This window comes from Mya arenaria, chromosome 12 (genome assembly GCF_026914265.1).
Source record: "Mya arenaria isolate MELC-2E11 chromosome 12, ASM2691426v1".
In the NCBI taxonomy this organism is placed as follows: Eukaryota; Metazoa; Mollusca; class Bivalvia; order Myida; family Myidae; genus Mya; species Mya arenaria.
The window spans coordinates 23670622-23689815 of NC_069133.1; the positions used below are offsets into that span (position 1 = coordinate 23670622).

General features: G+C 35.5%; 1 protein-coding gene across 1 annotated transcript; it reads left to right on the top strand.

The window, feature by feature from the left end:
• Nucleotides 1-508: 508 nt before the first annotated feature.
• LOC128212228 (succinate--CoA ligase [ADP/GDP-forming] subunit alpha, mitochondrial-like) lies at nucleotides 509-16995 on the top strand. Its single transcript, XM_052917568.1, has 10 exons — nucleotides 509-576; nucleotides 2850-2953; nucleotides 3776-3892; nucleotides 8034-8151; nucleotides 10397-10491; nucleotides 13155-13212; nucleotides 14058-14219; nucleotides 14570-14643; nucleotides 14993-15181; nucleotides 16162-16995. The coding sequence occupies exons 1-10, from the start codon at nucleotides 543-545 to the stop codon at nucleotides 16180-16182; spliced, it is 972 nt and encodes a 323-aa protein (XP_052773528.1). The 5' UTR covers nucleotides 509-542; the 3' UTR covers nucleotides 16183-16995.
• Nucleotides 16996-19194: the final 2199 nt, after the last annotated feature.

Here is a 19194-nt window from a genome sequence, read left to right on the forward strand (position 1 = left end):
CATGGTTCAAAGACAAATTTTCTTTGACGTCTTTAATGATCAATTAATAATAACAGTTATAACAAATAAACTTTCTTAGATTTTCTAACATTTTATATTAAAAATCAGGGTTAATAGTTATTTAGATTTTAATTATATTTTAAGATCAATATCAATATCAGTCATATCAATGTTTTTCATGCATATTTGTTTATTTGTAAAATTAAAGATTTTATTTACAGCTTATTTACAGATCTCATTTACATTTATAAGACGACCTACAATGTTTTTCTTTATACTCAAGATAAAGAATAAAATAAAATTAAGGGGCCGAAATGTTTCTGTTGAAAATCACTAAGGGGCCGAAACGCCTCGAGTCATTTTTATTAAGGGGACGAAATGGCAGGCCCGAAACGTCTTAGGGGCCGATTTGGTAGTAGGCCGATTTGGTAAGGGGCCGATTTGTCTTGCTCCCAGTAAGAGTAGACAACTCGGTCTAAAATTACTTTTGCTATCAGGTTGGTTGTAACCTTAGAAAGGTAGGGCAGAAGCTGGGTTTCATCATGGCGTCGTCGACGATATTTTCCAGATTTCAAGGTTGTTTAAAGACTTTTCAACAATCAAATTTTGTTTTCTGATCTTACCAAAGTTTGAAACCGAATAATATTTTGCCTTGACAAGGAATAATTGTCACGGGCATTGATTTGGAATTATTGATGTTGTCATACATTTCCGCGATTTATTGACCAAATTTCTCAAAATGCACCTTAAAAATATATTTAACACTTAAATGGGCTGAATGCATTTGAATGCATCCCATGTTTGTTCATTGTCATTTAATGTGAAGCTTATCAGAAGCAGTAACATTTTCAAGGTCAGGAAATGGATGGGCTAGATTCTATGAATTTCATCCTTATCTGTTCATTGTTGACGTTTAACATTTTTCCTTCAACACACTCACCTTTTATGGATAGTTTACCACCTGTCCTGGAGGCTGTTTCATTTAAAGTTTTTAACTCGCAACTTACAATATTCTTAAATCTGATTTAACATCATAAATGGCAACACATGGGTCGGTGGAATTACCGAAAATCCGAAAATCCCCGTAAATACCGAAAATCCCTTCCATTCTCTGAGGTATATAGCGTTTTCTTTAATACGCCCGGATTTACTACTTTATTGTGTTCGAATGTTGTATGCCGTAATTGTTGGAGGTTGGAGAGGGGTGGGGAAGCCTGATAAACTGATAACTAATTATAAGCAATATCAATAAAAAAGCTATTAAACAATCAATGTACGACATATTAAAAATCAGAAAATCAATAAAAAAATATGTGATATCAATTGAATTACTAGTTTGAAGTTAAAACATTAAATATCAATATCTACGATAACAAAATAACTCCAGCCCATGTAAAGTACACAACTTCTGTGTATCTTTATTACCGTCTGCTGTCTTATCAGATCGCACATTTAAGTGTCTTGCTGTGCGGTGTCATCCAATACAGTACAATTTTCATAAACGAAACTGAATGAATAAATCTTGTTATCATACTTAGTTGGTTTTGATTACGTTTAAGTCACCCCAACACCCCTCCACAGACTCCCCTTCCCCTCTCTACAACCAACTATGGCATACAAGCGATGACACTAATAATAGGTAATTACTCCCGGCGTACAAACCACCTCGCACACTCGATGTAAAATGAAAGGGGGTCCCGGGTTTTAGTCACCACGACCCCCACCCCCACCCTCCCCAGGCTTCCCCACCCCTCTCCAACCTCCAACAATTACGGCATACAACATTCGAACACAATAATGTAGTAAATCCGGGCGTATTAAAGAAAACGCTATATACCTCAGAGAATGGAAGGGATTTTCGGTATTTACGGGGATTTTCGGATTTTCGGTAATTCCACCGACCGGCAACACATTGATTTTTTTCTTCAAGTAAATTGGTGTACTACTTTTATTCACTTAAATATGTAGCTTTTAAATAAAGAGAATGTGGCACTATGATAATTTCTATTTACAAATAAGATTGTCTAAGATCTTTATTAAAACACCCCTTGCATTTTTGTTGTATTCCCTTCTATAAGTGTAATTGTATTACATTGTATTTGATAATCATGATAAACCATGCTTGGGACTGTAAATAGAATTGTTGCAAAGAAACAGATACCCCTGAAAATGCATTACTTATACACCAGTCAATTGTAAACACGGCCCCCCATGTCTGGCCTTGTACCGGGTATAGCGGGGGAAATGGGCCATGTTTTTACCTTTCAGGTGGCCCCACAGTGCTGGGTGAATGCCATGTTGTTTTTTTTGCGCCCAAAATAGAGGGGAATGGTCCTTACCTAGGGTCCCTGGGGTGCGGGGGCATTTGGCTGGGATTTCTCCAGCAGTTTGTTCCTGCAAGACGGGGATTTTACCCGGGCTTGGCTGGACCGAAAGTCAAAGTCCTTGCTATTCCCTGTACCTGGGGGGCCGTGGTTACAATTGACTGGTGCATAATACCATTACATACCAAAATGAATTAATGATAATGAACCCCTTTTTGCTCTGAAAATGGTATTGGTTCAGGTGAATAATTCGGCCCTATCCGGTACCAATTCAATCTACTTGAAATTAATGTATCTTTTAATCTTTTAGAATAATGTCAGTTTGATTGTCCAATTTTCCATTAAGATGTTATGAAATTAAACTGGAACAAATGCAGTATAATCATTACATGATATTGATATAACAGTAGCACTGTCAAAGGCGCACGCTTGGTCTTCTATCTTTATCTCCATGGCAGTCTGAACACATTTATAATATTCAAAACTCTGAAGAAATTAATGATTTTAAATTTTTTGTACTTCAAGGGCTCATGAAGGTTGGATCTAGGACTATCTACACAGCTACGAGGCCAAATCTCATGCTGACAAAGCAGTCAAAAGTCATCTGTCAAGGTTTCACTGGAAAACAGGTGTGAAAGTAGTAACTGCAAGCTAGCAACAGCATGTAATGTCAGTCATGAATTTTCTGTAAAATGTTTGTGTCTGGTTTCTAGACTTGACTAATAATAATTCATATATGCCATATTTCTGGAGACCATTCCAGGGGATTTGTTCAGAAAGGCTAAAAATTCAGGGGGATATATTTTTTTTGGAAGTATTCAGGGGGATTTTTTTAGTAGTTCTAAGTTGGCAAAATTTCAAAGTATTTTTAGACGCAAGTGTGAAAAAAAGTATTCACATATATATATTTATTGCTATGAAAACCTTTAGCTTTTTAAATATTCAGCATTATTTTACATATCATAATTCATCGTATTCTTATGATTCACTATCATGTCATACTGTAATGCACTTGCAGAACAAAATATGTCACAGGAAAATTATGTTCGAGACAAATTAATTGGTTACTTTCCACCAAAGTCAATTAAAAAAATCTGCTTAATACTATCAGCTTTGATGATGTTCAGACAATAAGAGAATGGAATAAGGATAGTAAATGTCTTCCATTTCCAAAATATAAATATTTCTTTGCCTTTGATCATTACTAGAAATAAATTAATCACTTATTCATATATTGTAAAAGTTTCCTTTTGGCACTTATCAAACCTTTTCTCCTTTTTTTCATTGTTATTTATAGTCATTTCTCCCTTGTGGAGTTGTTTGTTTACAATCAGTTCCACTCATATACTGTGGGTTCACTTTCTCATTATTACCTGTTCGATAATCCCTCTAGTTTTATTATTTACATTCACAATGTTAATTATGCATTAAATACTAGTTCTTTTTCCCAGGGGACGTTCCACAGTCAGCAGGCTATAGAGTATGGGACCAAAATGGTTGGTGGTGTGTCCCCGGGGAAGGGCGGACAGCATCATCTAGGACTACCGGTCTTCAACTCTGTCATGGAGGTGGGGCTGTCTTCGATTTATCCAATCATTTCATGAAGTAGTACATGTTGTATTAACCAACAAAGTGATTTTCACTTTGTAACTTAACTAGCCAAAAACAGACTTACAGACATCTCAGCTTAACAAAGATGAATGAAAGTAAGGCCTAAAAAAAAAATATATTTGGTTCGGGTTACCCGACCCTACCTACGGAATAGGCGCCGACCCTAACGTTTTTATAGTCACTTTGAAAAAAAAATATGAAAAACTAAAAAAAATAAAAAAAAAATATATTTTTTTTTTCTTTTTTTTTTCTTTTCAATATGTAGTTTAAAACCTTAATTGCTTATATAAAAGATAACTTTAACACCATTCTCCAATGATGAAAATGACATTCTTATATAAAGCCTATTAAAAAAAATAAATAAAAAAATAAAATAAAAAGCCTACCTACCCTACCTATTTTTGAAAAGGATGTAACCCTAACCAAACAATATTTTTTTTAGGCCTAATTGGTTTCACATTCACAAATATATATTAAAGGCTGTTTAATTATTACTATAGTCGATATGGTAACCTACTTGCGTAGCAGCATTAATGTTATTTGTTAGAGGCCAATTGCCAAGCATAGTTTTTATGATCTGTCATTGTTTTATTACTTTACTGAAAACAGTCTTAAAGCTGCACTCTCACAGATTGACTGTTATGACAATTTTTCTTGTTGTGGAATTAGCCAGTTTTTGTGTAAATGTCTGGAATTTAATGATACATGACTAAATAATAGTTTTTCATATTTTGGTTGAAAATTGAGGTTTTATTTCAGTGTACGAAATTCGGCTTTAAATCCACTAGCCCATTCGGGCTACCAGATAGGAAATTTTACTAGCCCGAAACCAATTTCACTAGCCCACACTTAAACACTTAAAAATTTCACTCGTTCGGAATAATTTTTGGAAGTTTCATTACGATTCCGCAACGAGTCCGATCATCTAATTTACACAGGGGAGTATCACGTGATCGCTATAGTACATTGGCCGTACAAGATGGCGAATAATTCGACCGCATCAACACATAAACTTGGCGTTTACGGATGGTAAATATTAAGGTAAGATCTTTAGAATAGGCGCAGAGTACCCGCATTGTATCACAGTTTACTCGCGTGTGTTTTGTTTTTCGAAGGTTTGCTTAGTTTAAGTCTGAAACTCGATACAGATTTTATTTATGTGAGTACATTGTCCGTATCAGTCAGATTTTCGTGTGTTTTAGCGCAAAAAGCAGGAATATGAAACAAAAGTCTACAAAATATTGATTAAATTTGCAAATATTTACTTCGTTGTAAGTTTCAAGAGATAGTTCCGTGTTAAACAAAAGTTCCGGACAATTTTCAAAGCGAGTACATTGTCCGTACAAAATATTTATGAGTACATTGTCCGGACGATTTTTTAATTAACCTATAAGTGACACGTGCATTTTACATATGCAAAGCATTGTACGCCTATGCATCGTTTTACTAAACAAGAGCGAACGATAACCCTGGTATGTTGTTTCAAAGTCGAAAAATAAACGTAAATAAAACAATGTAGAAGTGTAAATGTTGTTGTTGGACATGTGTATACTTGTACACTTTATATCGTGCAATATGTGTACCAAAGTTTGGCTGAATATATAACCGGTTCTTAAGAATTCGCAGTCAACGAACAGCCAGACTCTCAACCCACAAACAGACGAACTAATACAAATCATTTTAATAGATGGCATGGATTTACACGTGCTATACATTAAATTAGCAACACAAATGAGTATGCAAATCATAGACGGTGGAATTATTCTTAATTAAGCATCGTTTCAATAACTTGACATATTGGATGGAGGTATAATATATTTATAAACTTTAAATACTAGAGCATGTTTTGTACTGTTTTCTTACTGTATGTATATTATACTATAATTAAAATGCATAGTACATTTAATATCATACAATAAGTGTTCTCCGTTCACTTTGCACAGCGAAAGTTGTTTAAAGAGGTAAAGGGGTTTATTATAATAGGGAATATTTCTACTAAAATACACATCGAAGAAATTTAATGATAAACAGATAAAATAGTGCTTACTTACACGAAATATTTATCCGACTCATTTCAGAACTCGTCTGGAAAGCGTTTTAAGTAGGCTGGACAGACTTGTAGTGCAGCATAATCTACAAAGAAGGGAACAATTTAAAATTATTAATGAGAAATGCTTTAAGCATGAAATCGTTCGCACAATGCACTCATAAATATTTCATAATAAAGAAAAAGTAATGCAAATGTCACTTATAGGTTAATTAAAAAATCGTCCGGACAATGTACTTATAAATATTTTGTACGGACAATGTACTCGCTTTGAAAATTGTCCGGAACTTTTGTTTAACACGGAACTATCACTTGAAACATACAACGAAGTAAATATTTGCAAATTTAATCAATATTTTGTAGACTTTTGTTTCATATTCCTGCTTTTTGCGCTAAAACACACGGAAATCAGACTGATACGGACAATGTACTCACATAAATAAAATCTGTATCGAGTTTCAGACTTAAACTAAGCAAACCTTCGAAAAACAAAACACACGCGAGTAAACTGTGTTACAATGCGGGTACTCTGCGCTTATTCTAAAGATCTTACCTTAATATTTACCATCCGTAAACGCCGAATTTATGTGTTGATGCGGTCGAATATTTCGCCATCTTGTACGGCCAATGTACTATAGTGATCACGTGATACTCCCCTGTGATCTAGCACGCTCATACAGTTTCAATAAATGCTCCCCAATCTGAACAATGTGTCAATAATAAATTATAGTCATACTTATATTAGTGTAGTCATCAAAAGTTCAGTAACTAATAAAGTTTTCAAAAAGGTATTACGAGAAAAAAGAGAAAAATATTTTCTGAACATGTCATTTATTTAATGGAAAGAGTTATGCATGTACTGTAAGTTCTGTTATCCAATGCAGCCTTGTCAAATCCGATATGCACCAGCGATTGTGCAATGACATTTTTCTCTTTTCAACTTTCTGTTTCACTTTCAAGTTTCAGAAGTAACAACAAAAATATATGGATGTTCATATTACCAATATTCCTATAATTGTTCTTTAAAAATTAATGGCAAAGCTATTCAAAGGTATAAAATACAACATGTAGAACCCTACTGTACTGTACACAGACAACGAGTTAACTATATCCGACAGTTCTCCTTTCACTTTAAATTTGTCAGGAAGTAAGCGGGCACCTGTTTCCTCCGCATTTCAGACAACTTTTGTAGAATGATTATGTTCTGTTCGCACTAAAAACTTAAATATCTTTTTATTTTAGCTAATAAATAAAATATATTTAAATGAAATAAACAAAATATCAATGTTGATATTGCTATTTTAGCTGTTGATTTTCATAGCCATTGTTGTTGTCAAAAACTGCCGACTTTATCCGTTCATTTACATAATGGGCGGAGTTTAAATGACGTCATAGAGTTTGACTGCTGCTATTAGACACAGTTACTGGTTAGAAACTGATCGATAATTACTTGTCACTTTGGGCGTTAATTAATTTTGACATGTGCTTATATTCATTGATTAAATAAACAAACATTGAGCACATGGCTTGAGTCCTGAATAGCAGAGCAATTAGTTTTTTTATCATCGTAAATTTCGGCGAATCCGACTACGCCGTTGTCACTCCAGTCACCTTGAAGGACGCGTTCTTGAATAATAAGGCTTTGCGTATAAAAAACACGATGCGTAACACGTTTAATTGGCAGGTGTTTTTTTTAAATCACAAGGAAAAAACGGTAGCCCGGTCGGGCTAGTTTCTGTGGAAAATCGGTAGCCCCAGCTGGAATTTGGTAGCCTCGGGCTATCAGGCTACCGCGAATTTCGAACACTGTTATTTGGATAAAAGCATTACTAACGCTAAGAAATTGCAGTTTTGGGATATTTTTGAAATAATTGAGATGAGTTCTATTGTGAGTTATATGACTGAATTGGAGGCATTGAGGCCAAAGACAGCAGATTCTGAGACAATTTTGTTTTATCGAAACTGTTTTTTTTATCGAAACTGGCATTCTGTGAGAGTGCAGCTTCAATGCCAAACTATAGCATCACTAAACTTTCACTTTTGTCATCCAGGCGAAGGAGGCACTTAACCCTGATGCATCTGTGATCTATGTACCGCCACAGTTTGCTGCCAAAGCGATTGAAGACGCCATTGATGCTGAAGTTCCACTTGTTGTTGTTATCACTGAAGGTATTTAAATTTTTGAATATTTATTCCCTCAATCCAATCCATGTAGATTCTGTTACCACAAAGGGCTTTGTCAAAGCTACCTATACTGGGTATGTCTGAAAACATTTCTTGCTTACCGGGGTAACTGAATTTTTATTACATACATTATTTTTTTCAATAGGCGCTTTCAGAGCCATTAGGAACTCTTTCATCGAAAACAACCTCTTATTGGTATGGATGGTTAACAATGTCAAAAATCTATACAGTTTAACTACGCTGAGAGTAAATCACGTAATGCAATTATACACTTCACTGGCAAACAATTTAAACTTAGTTAAATACAAAATACATGTTAAAACACTACTATTATTTAATATGTTACAAACTACTTTAACTGATGTACCAGCATACATCCCAAGTTGTTTTCAATGGAATGACTTTGTCTGCGTCGTTGTCACAATTTTGTTTTCGAACAATAATCATTTTATGCGGAGTCTTCAAACTTGTTATGCACATTGGTCATGCTCACTAGATTACCTCTATTAATTTTTGGGTCAATAGGTAAGGGTCATGAAAACAAACACCTTTTTTGCTACGCCTATTGATACTTATTATAACAATGTCAGAGATGATTTCGGCACTGCGGGCGAAATTTGTCCCCATTCCCCTCTTTTTTAACCAGGTTTTCACGTAGTGAAATTCGGACGGGCGGGCGGCCATGCGGCGTCAAACTCACCTATGAAACTGAATATATTTAGTAAGGGTTGACATATCTTGACCAAACTAGGTCTATAGAAAGAGTTTATGGGTACCTTTCATGGGATTGTGTTTTGGGTCCCTAGGGTCAAGGTCAATAGCACTGTTACTAATAATAGAAAAACGGTTGAAACTGAATAACTTTAGTAAGGGATGACATATCTTGACCAAACTTGGTCTATATATAGAGTTTATGGAGACCTTTCATGGGATTGCATTTAGGGTCCCTAGGGTCAAGGTCAAGGTCACTGTTACTAAAAATAGAAAAACGTTTGAAACTGAATTACTTCAGTTAGGGATGACATATCTTGACTTAACTTGGTCTATAGGAAGAGTTTGTGGAGACCTTTCATGGGATTGCGTTTGGGGTCCCTAGGTTCAAGGTCAAGGTCACTGTTTCTTAAAATATAAAAAACAGCTGAAACTAAATAACTTTAGTAAGGGTTGACATATTTTGACCAAACTTGGTCTATAGAAAGAGTTTATGGGTACCTTTCATGGGATTGTGTTTGGGGTCCCTAGGGTCAAGGTCAATGTCACTGTTACTTAAAATAGAAAAATGGTTGAAACTGAATTAACTTTAGTAAGGGTTGACATATCTTGACCAAACTTGGTCTATAGGAAGAGTTTATGGATACCTTTCATGGGATTGTGTTTGGGGTCCCTAGGGTCAAGGTCACTGTTACTAAAAATAGAAAAATGGTTGAAACTGAATATCTTAAGTAAGGGTTGACATATCTTGACCAAACTTGGTTTATTTGAAGAGTTTATGGATACCTTTCATAGGATTGCATTTGGGGTCCCTTGGGTCAAGGTCAAGGTCACTGTTACTAAAAATAGAAAAATAGTTAAAACTGAATTCATTTAGTCAGGGTCCACATATCTTGACCAAATCAGGTATAAAGGAAGAGTTTATGGATACCTTTCATAGGATTGCATTTGGGGTCCCTAGATTCAAGGTGAAGGTCACTGTTGCTAAAAATAGAAAACACGGTTGAAACTGAATAACTTAAGTTAGGGTCGACATATCCTGACCCAACTTGGTATAAAGGAAGAGTTTATGGATACCTTTCAATCGATTGCATTTGGGGTCCCTAGGGTCAAGGTCACTGTTACTAAAAATAGAAAACCAGACACAGGCTGAAGTTCTTCTGTCAATCATTAAAAACCTGGTTTCGTCTCATTGCGGCGTTTCTTGCTTTGTATTTAGGAGCATTGACCTCAAGACATTTAGCAAATGTAGCAATATAGTGCCATTCATAAATATGATCTCAGGTTTTTTGAATAAAGGTTTGAAAAGAGGTTTAACATTATATTAATCATATTAGTATTTTCCGCCTTTTTGCCAAAACAATGCTATTTTTCCCCCATCAAGGGTCTGCCACCATTCCCTTGAAAGTAGTAAACTGTCAGAATGTTGAATAACCAGAGGAAAATATGTTATGCATAAACTTTGCTGTTCATAAAAAGTGATATCCCTTTAGGTTTCAAACCTTTTGTTGACTTGCAGGAATCCCCCAGCAGGACATGGTTCGTGTGAAGCACAAGTTGATCAGACAGAATAAGACCCGCATGCTGGGGCCCAACTGTCCCGGTATCATCAAGGTAATTCTACGGCTTAATTCAGGGATGCCAATTTTCCTCTTTTCATCTGATTTCCTCTTTTTTGGCCTCAAAACCATTAAATCAAAATGGTTGCCTTTATCTGATCTATTCAAAAATGATTTTTTTATACGCCCATCTTACGTTGGCCGTATTATGGGAACACCCATGGCGGGCGGGCGGCGGGCGGGCGGCTCCACAATGTTGTCCGCTCTCTAACTTGAACATTTCTCATCCAATTTCCACCAAACTTCATGAAAGTGTTTGTTGGTGAAATATCAAGGTCAAGTTCGATAACCAGCCAAATCGCTTTAGACACTCCAGAGTTATGGCCCCCTGAATTTGTCAAAATTGGCCATTTTAGCTTTGTCCGCTCTCTAACTTGATCATTTCTCATCCAATTTCCACCAAACGTCATGAAAGTGTTTGTTGGTGAAATATCTCGGTCAAGTTCAATAACCAGCCAAATCGCTTTTGGCACTCCAGAGTTATTGCCCCCTGAATTTGTCAAAATTGTCCATTTTAGCTTTGTCCGCTCTCTAACTTGAACATTTCTCATCCAATTTCCACCAAACTTCATGAAAGTGTTTGTTGGTGAAATATCTAGGTCAAGTTCGATAACCAGCCTAATCGCTTTAGGCACTCCAGAGTTATGGCCCCCTGAATTTATCAAAATTGGCCATTTTAGCTTTGTCTACTCTCAAACTTGAACAGTTTTTATCCGAATTTCACCAAACTTGCTACTATAAATGTTTGTTGGTATATATTCTTGGCAAAGTTCTATAACCAGCCAGGCTCTTCAGGATTATGGCCCTTGTTTGTATATATAAATGGGTTAGGAATAATGTGATTTTGTACTGGTTTCCTCTTTTTTACAAATTTTGCATTGGAATCCCTGCTTAAAGATTAAACAGATCTTGGTTTAAGCCAGGAGTTTAAAAGGACGGGGTGCTTTAGGAAAAGAATGGGGTGCTGTAGGAAAAGAATGGGGTGCTGTAGGAAAAGGACGGGGTGCTTTAGGAAAAGAATGGGGTGCTGTAGGAAAAGGACGGGGTGCTTTAGGAAAAGAATGGGGTGCTGTAGGAAAAGAATGGGGTGCTGTAGGAAAAGAATGGGGTGCTTTAGGAAAATAATGGGTTGCTGTAGGAAAAGGACAGGGTGCTTTAGGAAAAGAATGGGGTGCTGTAGGAAAAGGACAGGGTGCTTTAGGAAAAGAATGGGGTGCTGTAGGAAAAGAATGGGGTGCTGTAGGAAAAGAATGGGGTGCTGTAGGAAAAGAATGGGGTGATGTAGGAAAAGAATGGGGTGATGTAGGAAAAGGATCGGGTGCTAAGGTAGAAAAGGGCCCATTGTGTCTGGCTGTGATTAATTTGAACTTACTGAATTTCACAAAATGTAGGAATTGTGCGTATTAGAAGTAATAAAAGGTTTGAAATGCCAAATATGTCAAGTTTGTATGAATTCATAATTGTATTTTAAGTTTTAAATTCAAAATAAAGATTTTATTTATTATCTTAAGCATTAATTCTGTGAAGGTAGAAAGGGTGCTACCAAAAATGGACAGGGTGCAGCACCCTTCCATAACCCTCTAGCTAAAATCCTAGTCCTTAAATTATGAGTTTGTACACCCAAATTTTAATACTTGTGCTTGGCTTCAAAATTTTCGCAAAGCCTTGCCCTTTAAGATCAGAATTCGACCAAGTCTGGAAAGCATATTACCATGCGGAGCCTGTGCTAATTTTAACCACTTTTATATTGGAGGTTATATTGTATTTTAAAGACTGGTTGTACATACGCTTTTCGTATAATTAACTTTTCGAGGATATATTAAAAAATCAAGCATTGGTTCATATGCAGGGGTGTTAATCTTCAGGGGATTTCTGGGATTTTTTCATGTTCAGTACATAAAGACAATGTGTCACTTGCAAGACCCGTGAACCTACCTCAAGGGTCAAGGTCACATACATTCATAGTATAATCATTTAGATATGCTGCATTTATGCATATCCAGTATAGTAGTTTGTCTGGGTTGTATTTCTGTCAAGCACAGGGATTTTAAAAGTAATTGGCACATGTGTTAAGTAAATAAAGATGACATGTTGCTTGCAAGACCCTCATCCCTTCCTCAAGGGTCAAGGTCACACCGTTATGGAATGCTGTATGATTGAATATAGATAAGAATAGCAGTGTACAGGCTGTAAATTTGTCATGCACAGAGGTAATTTTAGTATACTTTGCACATATGTCTGGTACATGAAAACAGCATGTTGGGTTCAAGTCCCCTACCTCTCACTGCATCACATGTCCACACGTAATGTCAACAATAATTGGGGCTACCATCATAGTTTATGAAAGCTCTACATGTAGGTTACTGTATAACTTATTTAACTGGATGGCACTTTTTTTTGGTGGGGGGGGGGGCTTCTCACTTACTGGGACAGCTCTTGTTTTGTTTGAAAAAGGAAGCTAGGGTTGTAGCTAAATGGTTTTGAAAGTGTGCTGCACCTTGTTCTTTTTGGGTAGCACCCTTCCCTGTTCTTTTTAAAAATCTGGCTCAAATCCCATGGGAGCTAAAATATACATTGTATCATTTATTAATCAATCATAATCCCACAACAGAAGCTAACTTGTACAGTAAATTTTTCACTGTTAATATCTATTTTCAGCCTGGAGAGTGTAAGATCGGTATCATGCCGGGCCACATCCATCAGAAAGGAAAAATAGGCATGCTCTTGTTTGGTTTATTATTGTAGTCTTGTGGAATATCTATTGATTTTGTCTATACTTTAAGCTTGTTTATTTAAATGGATAAGTAGGACATTTACAATCACTCTTAGGCTCAGCGTTGCATCTTTCTGAAACTTTTGCATTTTAGACAGTTAAAGGAAGTTTGGAAGTATATTACTCCCTAGAAATGGGTAAACTTCCACAATTGATTCTTTGGAAGTACAAAAACTTCCATAATTTTGAAGAAAACTTCCAAAGTTAAAGGCTTGGAAGTACAAAATAACATAGAAAACCATTTGTCAATATTACTTTAATGGTCACAATTCAATCAGTTTAACTGTTTTTTAGTAAAATTAATCATTATCATATAAGTCTGTGAATTTGGCAAGTTGAAGTTGCAAATTATTTGATTCATTTCAGTTTAAAACTTCCAAAATTAATTAATAGGAAGCTCATACATCAAGTTTCAAATTCCTAACGGAAGTGCTGTTTAGATTGTAAGTTTTTCAAGGAAATTAGGTTCAGATATTGTGATTGCCTTTGTTTTGTAGTCATTATCAATGTCAAATGAAACTTTGTTCCTATGTATTGTGTAAAAAGAACATATAAATACAACCCAAGTCACCCAAATACACTCGCACACCTACCCATATAATGATTGTACCTGACCCATTCTTCATACCAGGAGTACAAACTTGAGTGCATCTCATTGATAAAGTTGCCAAAATACTAATCTTTATGCTCAAATATATATGCTCAAATAGCAGATTAATACATTAGTTCGTAATGTGTCCACAATGTACTTATATCTACTAATCCATGTGTTTTCTCCCTCCCCCCAGGTATTGTATCAAGGTCAGGCACCCTGACCTACGAGGCTGTACACCAGACCACATTAGCTGGCCTTGGCCAGACACTGTGTGTGGGTATTGGGGGTGATCCTTTCAATGGAACCAACTTTATTGACTGTCTGGAGGTCTTCTTGCAGCACCCAGAGACAGAAGGTCAGGCATCATTTTAGAACATCTTTATCTAATTTTTAACATATTTGTGTCAAAGTAACGCTCAGGGGTCATCGTTTTTTACAAACATCTGTTGTTGCAAACTGATCTACAGTTGAAATTATTTATTTTTTTCCAAGATTTCTCATTCAATTTTAAGTATGAAAAGTGCTTTGTGTTGGAAAGCCGGCCAATGTGACTGTTAATTTAATATTGTTAAGTTAATACATATATATATAAGATATATGAAAAGGTTAGAAACAAGTAAATTTAATTTGAATAAAAATACCATGCATTACCATTTCGTCAAGCTTGTTACCATATGTAAATGAGATGATGGTTGTATATCCCAGGTATTGTGTTGATTGGAGAGATTGGAGGACAGGCTGAAGAGAAGGCAGCAGAGTACCTTCGAAACAACAATAGGGTAGGGTATATAGCATTGTAGAATGATATAAAAATATAAGGATCAATATGTATGTGCAATATGCAATTCAAAACAAACAACAACTTAGTTGAATTGTGTAGAAAATAAGAAAATTCCATCAACAAATTTTACATAGTTTTTTTATTAACATGAAATATACGAAGAAACACATATGATTTTGCTTTTAATATCGCATGGTTTATATAAACCATTTGCCATTTTCACGATTAAAAAATAAATCATCAAAACCAGGTTGATGCCCATTTTTCAACTACAATTTGACATTTCACACATTTTCAAAAATCCTTTCACTTTGAATGCAAAGGTTGTTTTGATCCTATTTTCTCAGGGTCCCAATGCAAAGCCAGTAGTTTCGTTCATCGCTGGTCTGACAGCTCCCCCGGGCCGGCGTATGGGGCACGCTGGGGCAATTATCGCAGGCGGAAAGGGTGGTGCAGAAGAGAAGATAGAGGCTCTACGGGCTGCTGACGTCCTCGTCACCATGTCCCCTGCACAGCTGGGTAGCTCCATGAAAGAGGTGAGTTTGTTAGACCAGGGTTTTCACTACAAGTTCAAATCCAGGCACCTGTTTCTCAAAAAAGTCCACTATAATAGTATATAGCTAAGCACACTATTTTTGTTTTGGTATAAACTATACGTGTTATGTTAACATTTTGGACTTTTAAGGGAAATTATCTCAGAATTAAGAAAGAAATTTGGTTTAATGAAATATGCTACTTATGCTTGTTACACTTAGGAACTTTAGAGAAATTGGTGGCAGTAGTTCATGACTCCAAAATTTAAGCCAGTGAGGACTCCTAGAGTTTTTAGATTGGCAGTCTATCTTACTCAAAAGCATGTGGGATTTTAATGGAACAGAACAGAGCAAATATCGAGGGGTGAATGTGAAAAGGTTTTAAGTGACATCAAAGAAAGAAGAAGATAGAACCTTTTCGCTTTCACCCCACAGATTATTAACCAAAATTGCATAGACCAATATTGAAATAACGACAAGTGCAAACATATAAACACTTCCATAAGTCAAAATTACAAAAAAGTATACAATAGTGCTAAATAAATATGGTAAATGTTCCCAGTGACCCTTAGGGCTATTCCATTTAAACATATAACCCACAGGGTGAAGGCACTTGTAGATTATACTACCCCCGTTCAGAAGCAAATTTGCCGTTTAGGGGTCGAAATTAGCGAAAAAGACACCCACCCACATTTTATGAAATAATTGCCTTCCCCCCTCGGGCACTAACCCATAAACAAGGTCCCTGCCTTGGGTTATATTTTTTTATTGGATGAGCATTTGGGTTTAACTACGAAAACATTAAAACATATTTATACTTTTATATATATGCAATTGTGAAAACTACCTCGCTATCAAATAAATATAATAGTATTATATGATACAAGTATAAAAAAATAAATTTGTGTTCTAAATATAAGAAGTAATAAATTTAAATATTTAAATATCACATTGTGAATATAACATGTACGTTTTATTTTCAGGCAATGGCCCGGAGGAGATGAACAGTCAGCTGCGATAGTTTTATTTAATTGTAATGGACTGTTATGAAATATACAGTATCGCAATTTGAAAGTATTTGAACCTTAATAAATGTCTTGTCCATGTTTGTCTTAAGTTATATACATACAACCAGAACGTTACACATACCTGCTAATATTAGAATAGCTTTAAGTCAGATGTATTGAAGTCCATGTATGTGAATGAGTTATCATTGGAGATGATTAATTTTTTACTAAAAAATTGTAAATGTGTAAGATACACACACAAATATGGGAATTTTGGATGCTTGGTGTCCCAATATAACTTTGGTATCAATTTAAAAGGCTTTTCATTCAGGGAAAGAAAATTTAAAAAGTCTACCTAAAATGTATCAAACTTTTTTGAACTTTTAATTTTATGTCAGATTTCAGTTTTAATATAAACAAAGAACAACTATACAAGCTGAAATAGTTTCATGTGTATTGTATGTTTTTGCCATTTATTTCACTTATAAATTATCAGTAAACACTAAACAATCATCTTTAAATTGGTACCAAAATTGAATGTGATGACGGATCACAAGGCATCTGAATTGAACATTATTAGAGAACTAGCCTAATTGATTCCATTATATTTATCAAAGTCAGGCATTGCACTTTCCACCACATGCATTTAATGTCAGAAAGTGTTAATAAGAAAACTAATCTCTGCATGGGAAGCTGAAGGATGCTTAAATGTTCTGTTTTCTACACAAACCTACTATTTATATATATATAGTGTTTAGATGTCTGATTATAGAGCTAGTGTTTGTTTATGAAAATAAATGTGATACAGTTGCTGGGGTATTGTGTCTCAGTTTTGCCTGGTTATTTGAATAATTTATGAGGGATATAATGACAGCCATTGCTTTTTACATATGTAAAAAGCAGATGAATCATACATATCCAAAATGGGTTCTTGGGTATTCAGTTGCGTTGATTCCAAAACAAAAATGCCAGTGTGTTTCCATTAATCCCATACCAGCGGTAAAATGAGTAAAGGGATTAAAGACAGGTTAGAAAACCGTATTCTAAACCTTACTGAGTCAAAGCTAAAGAGTGAAAAATGCTAAATCGAATAGTAGGAAAGACGCAAACACGTCTCATTGATAAATATGGCGGAATGGAATGCATAATTAACGCGGCTCCAGACAGCAGAACCGGGTCGATAGTGAAAAAAGAAAAAGTACAAAGTTGATTGTGTTGATGATTACCAGGTTGACGATTTTGTTGAAAATTGATTTTACAGTTCCAGAAGTAATCTAATGAAACTTCAGTGCTTAGTCAGCCTGGTCATGTAACTTCAACATCTGCAAGTTAGCCAGTGTTGGTAAAGCCAGTTCTAAGAGACCTTTATAACCCCTATTTGCAAAAATGCCCCTACCCGCTTTAAAGATACGCATTCACGCGAAAGTTGTCAAGACACATCATTTTTTGCGCGAAGGATCAACCATGGTAATGAAAATGAAACAGGAAATCAATCGTAACATAGTAATGCCACAAAAACTATAATAATTGATTAATTAACATTGGGCGGAATCGCAAATTATTTAAATTCAATAGTTTAGTTAAATATTGAAATCACTAATTTAAGGATTTTTGTTTGATGTCACGTTTCTGCACAATGACTTAGTAAGCTTAATTTGACTGATAGTAATGAAAGTTGGTGTGTACGTTGCTTATAAAGAGAGCTAGCTTGTGCTTGCTTTTGAGGGGACTGGTGTCAAGGTCACTGTTCTAAAAAAAGACTTCAGTTAAAATTGATGGTAATGAAAGTTTTTGTGTAGGTAGGTTTTGTAAAGAGCAAGCTTGGGATTGCTTTTTAGGGGGTGAGGACAATGTCAAGGTCACTGTTACAAAAATGTGAATATGGTTTCCGCCAAATAACCTAGGTATGAGTTGATGGATAGTGGTGTGTAGCTTACGTGAAAAGCTAGCTTGGATTTGAGAGGGTCTGGGTCAAGGTCAAGGTGCCTGTTTCTTAAAAAAAAAGAAAATACTAGTATAATAGAAGACAGGAAGCATCCATAAGTCTGGAAATAAATATTAAAGTGAAAGGTTAATCAATTAATAAAGATGATTATGTTACTTTGTCATGGCACATATAGATTTTGTTATCATCGATAATTTTAGTAAATCATCAAACTCTGGTGCTGGAAAATGAAAATGATTTTAAAGGAACTTGTTAACGAATATTTGGATTTTATATGTAATTAAAGATATTCAGTTTCAACCGTTTTTCTATTTTTAGTAATAATGACCTTGACCCTAGAGGCCCCAAATGCAATCTCAAGAAAGGTATCCAAATATCAAAATCTTCCTAAATATCAAGTTTGGTCAAGAAATGTCAACCCTAACTGAAGTTATTCAGTTTTAACCGTTTTTTTCTTTTTAGTAACAGTGACCTTGACCCTAGGGCCCCATTTGCAATCCCATGAAAGGTCTCCATAGACTCTTCCAATATACCAAGTTTGGTCAAGATATGTGAACACTGACTAAAGTTATTCAGTTTCAACCATTTTATTTTATACGCCCGAAGGGTCGTATTATGTTATGGCCTCCATCGTCTGTCCGTCTGTCTGTCCGTCTGTCCGTCCGTTAACAATTCCGTGTCCGGGCCATAACTTGGTAGCTAATAAAGCGATTTTCAAATAACTTTATACAAATCATCACTACATTAAAAGGATGTGTCGCGCGCAATTTCCAGGTCCATACCTCAAAGACTAGAATCACCATGGAGGTGCGTTAGCAAATCCGTGTCCGGGCCACAATTTGGTCACTAATAAAGTCATTTTCAAATAATTTTATACAAAGCATCATTACATTAAAAGGATGTGTCGCGCGCAATTTCCAGGTCCATACCTCAAACACTAGAATCACCATGGGGGGACGTTAGCAATTCCATGTCCAGGCCATAACTGGGTTACTACTAAAGCAATTTTCAAATAACTTTATACAAATCATCTCTACATTAAAAGGATTTGTCAAGCATGCTTT

What these genes read in the sequence shown, in the direction of transcription:
- LOC128212228 (XM_052917568.1), top strand. Translation starts at nt 543, where the DNA reads ATGGCGTCGTCGACGATATTTTCCAGATTTCAAG. An exon ending in TGTTGTTGTTATCACTGAAG is followed by an intron (nt 8,152 to 10,396) that starts GTATTTAAATTT and finishes GTTGACTTGCAG; the next exon opens with GAATCCCCCAGCAGGACATG. An exon ending in CCATCAGAAAGGAAAAATAG is followed by an intron (nt 13,213 to 14,057) that starts GCATGCTCTTGT and finishes CCCTCCCCCCAG; the next exon opens with GTATTGTATCAAGGTCAGGC.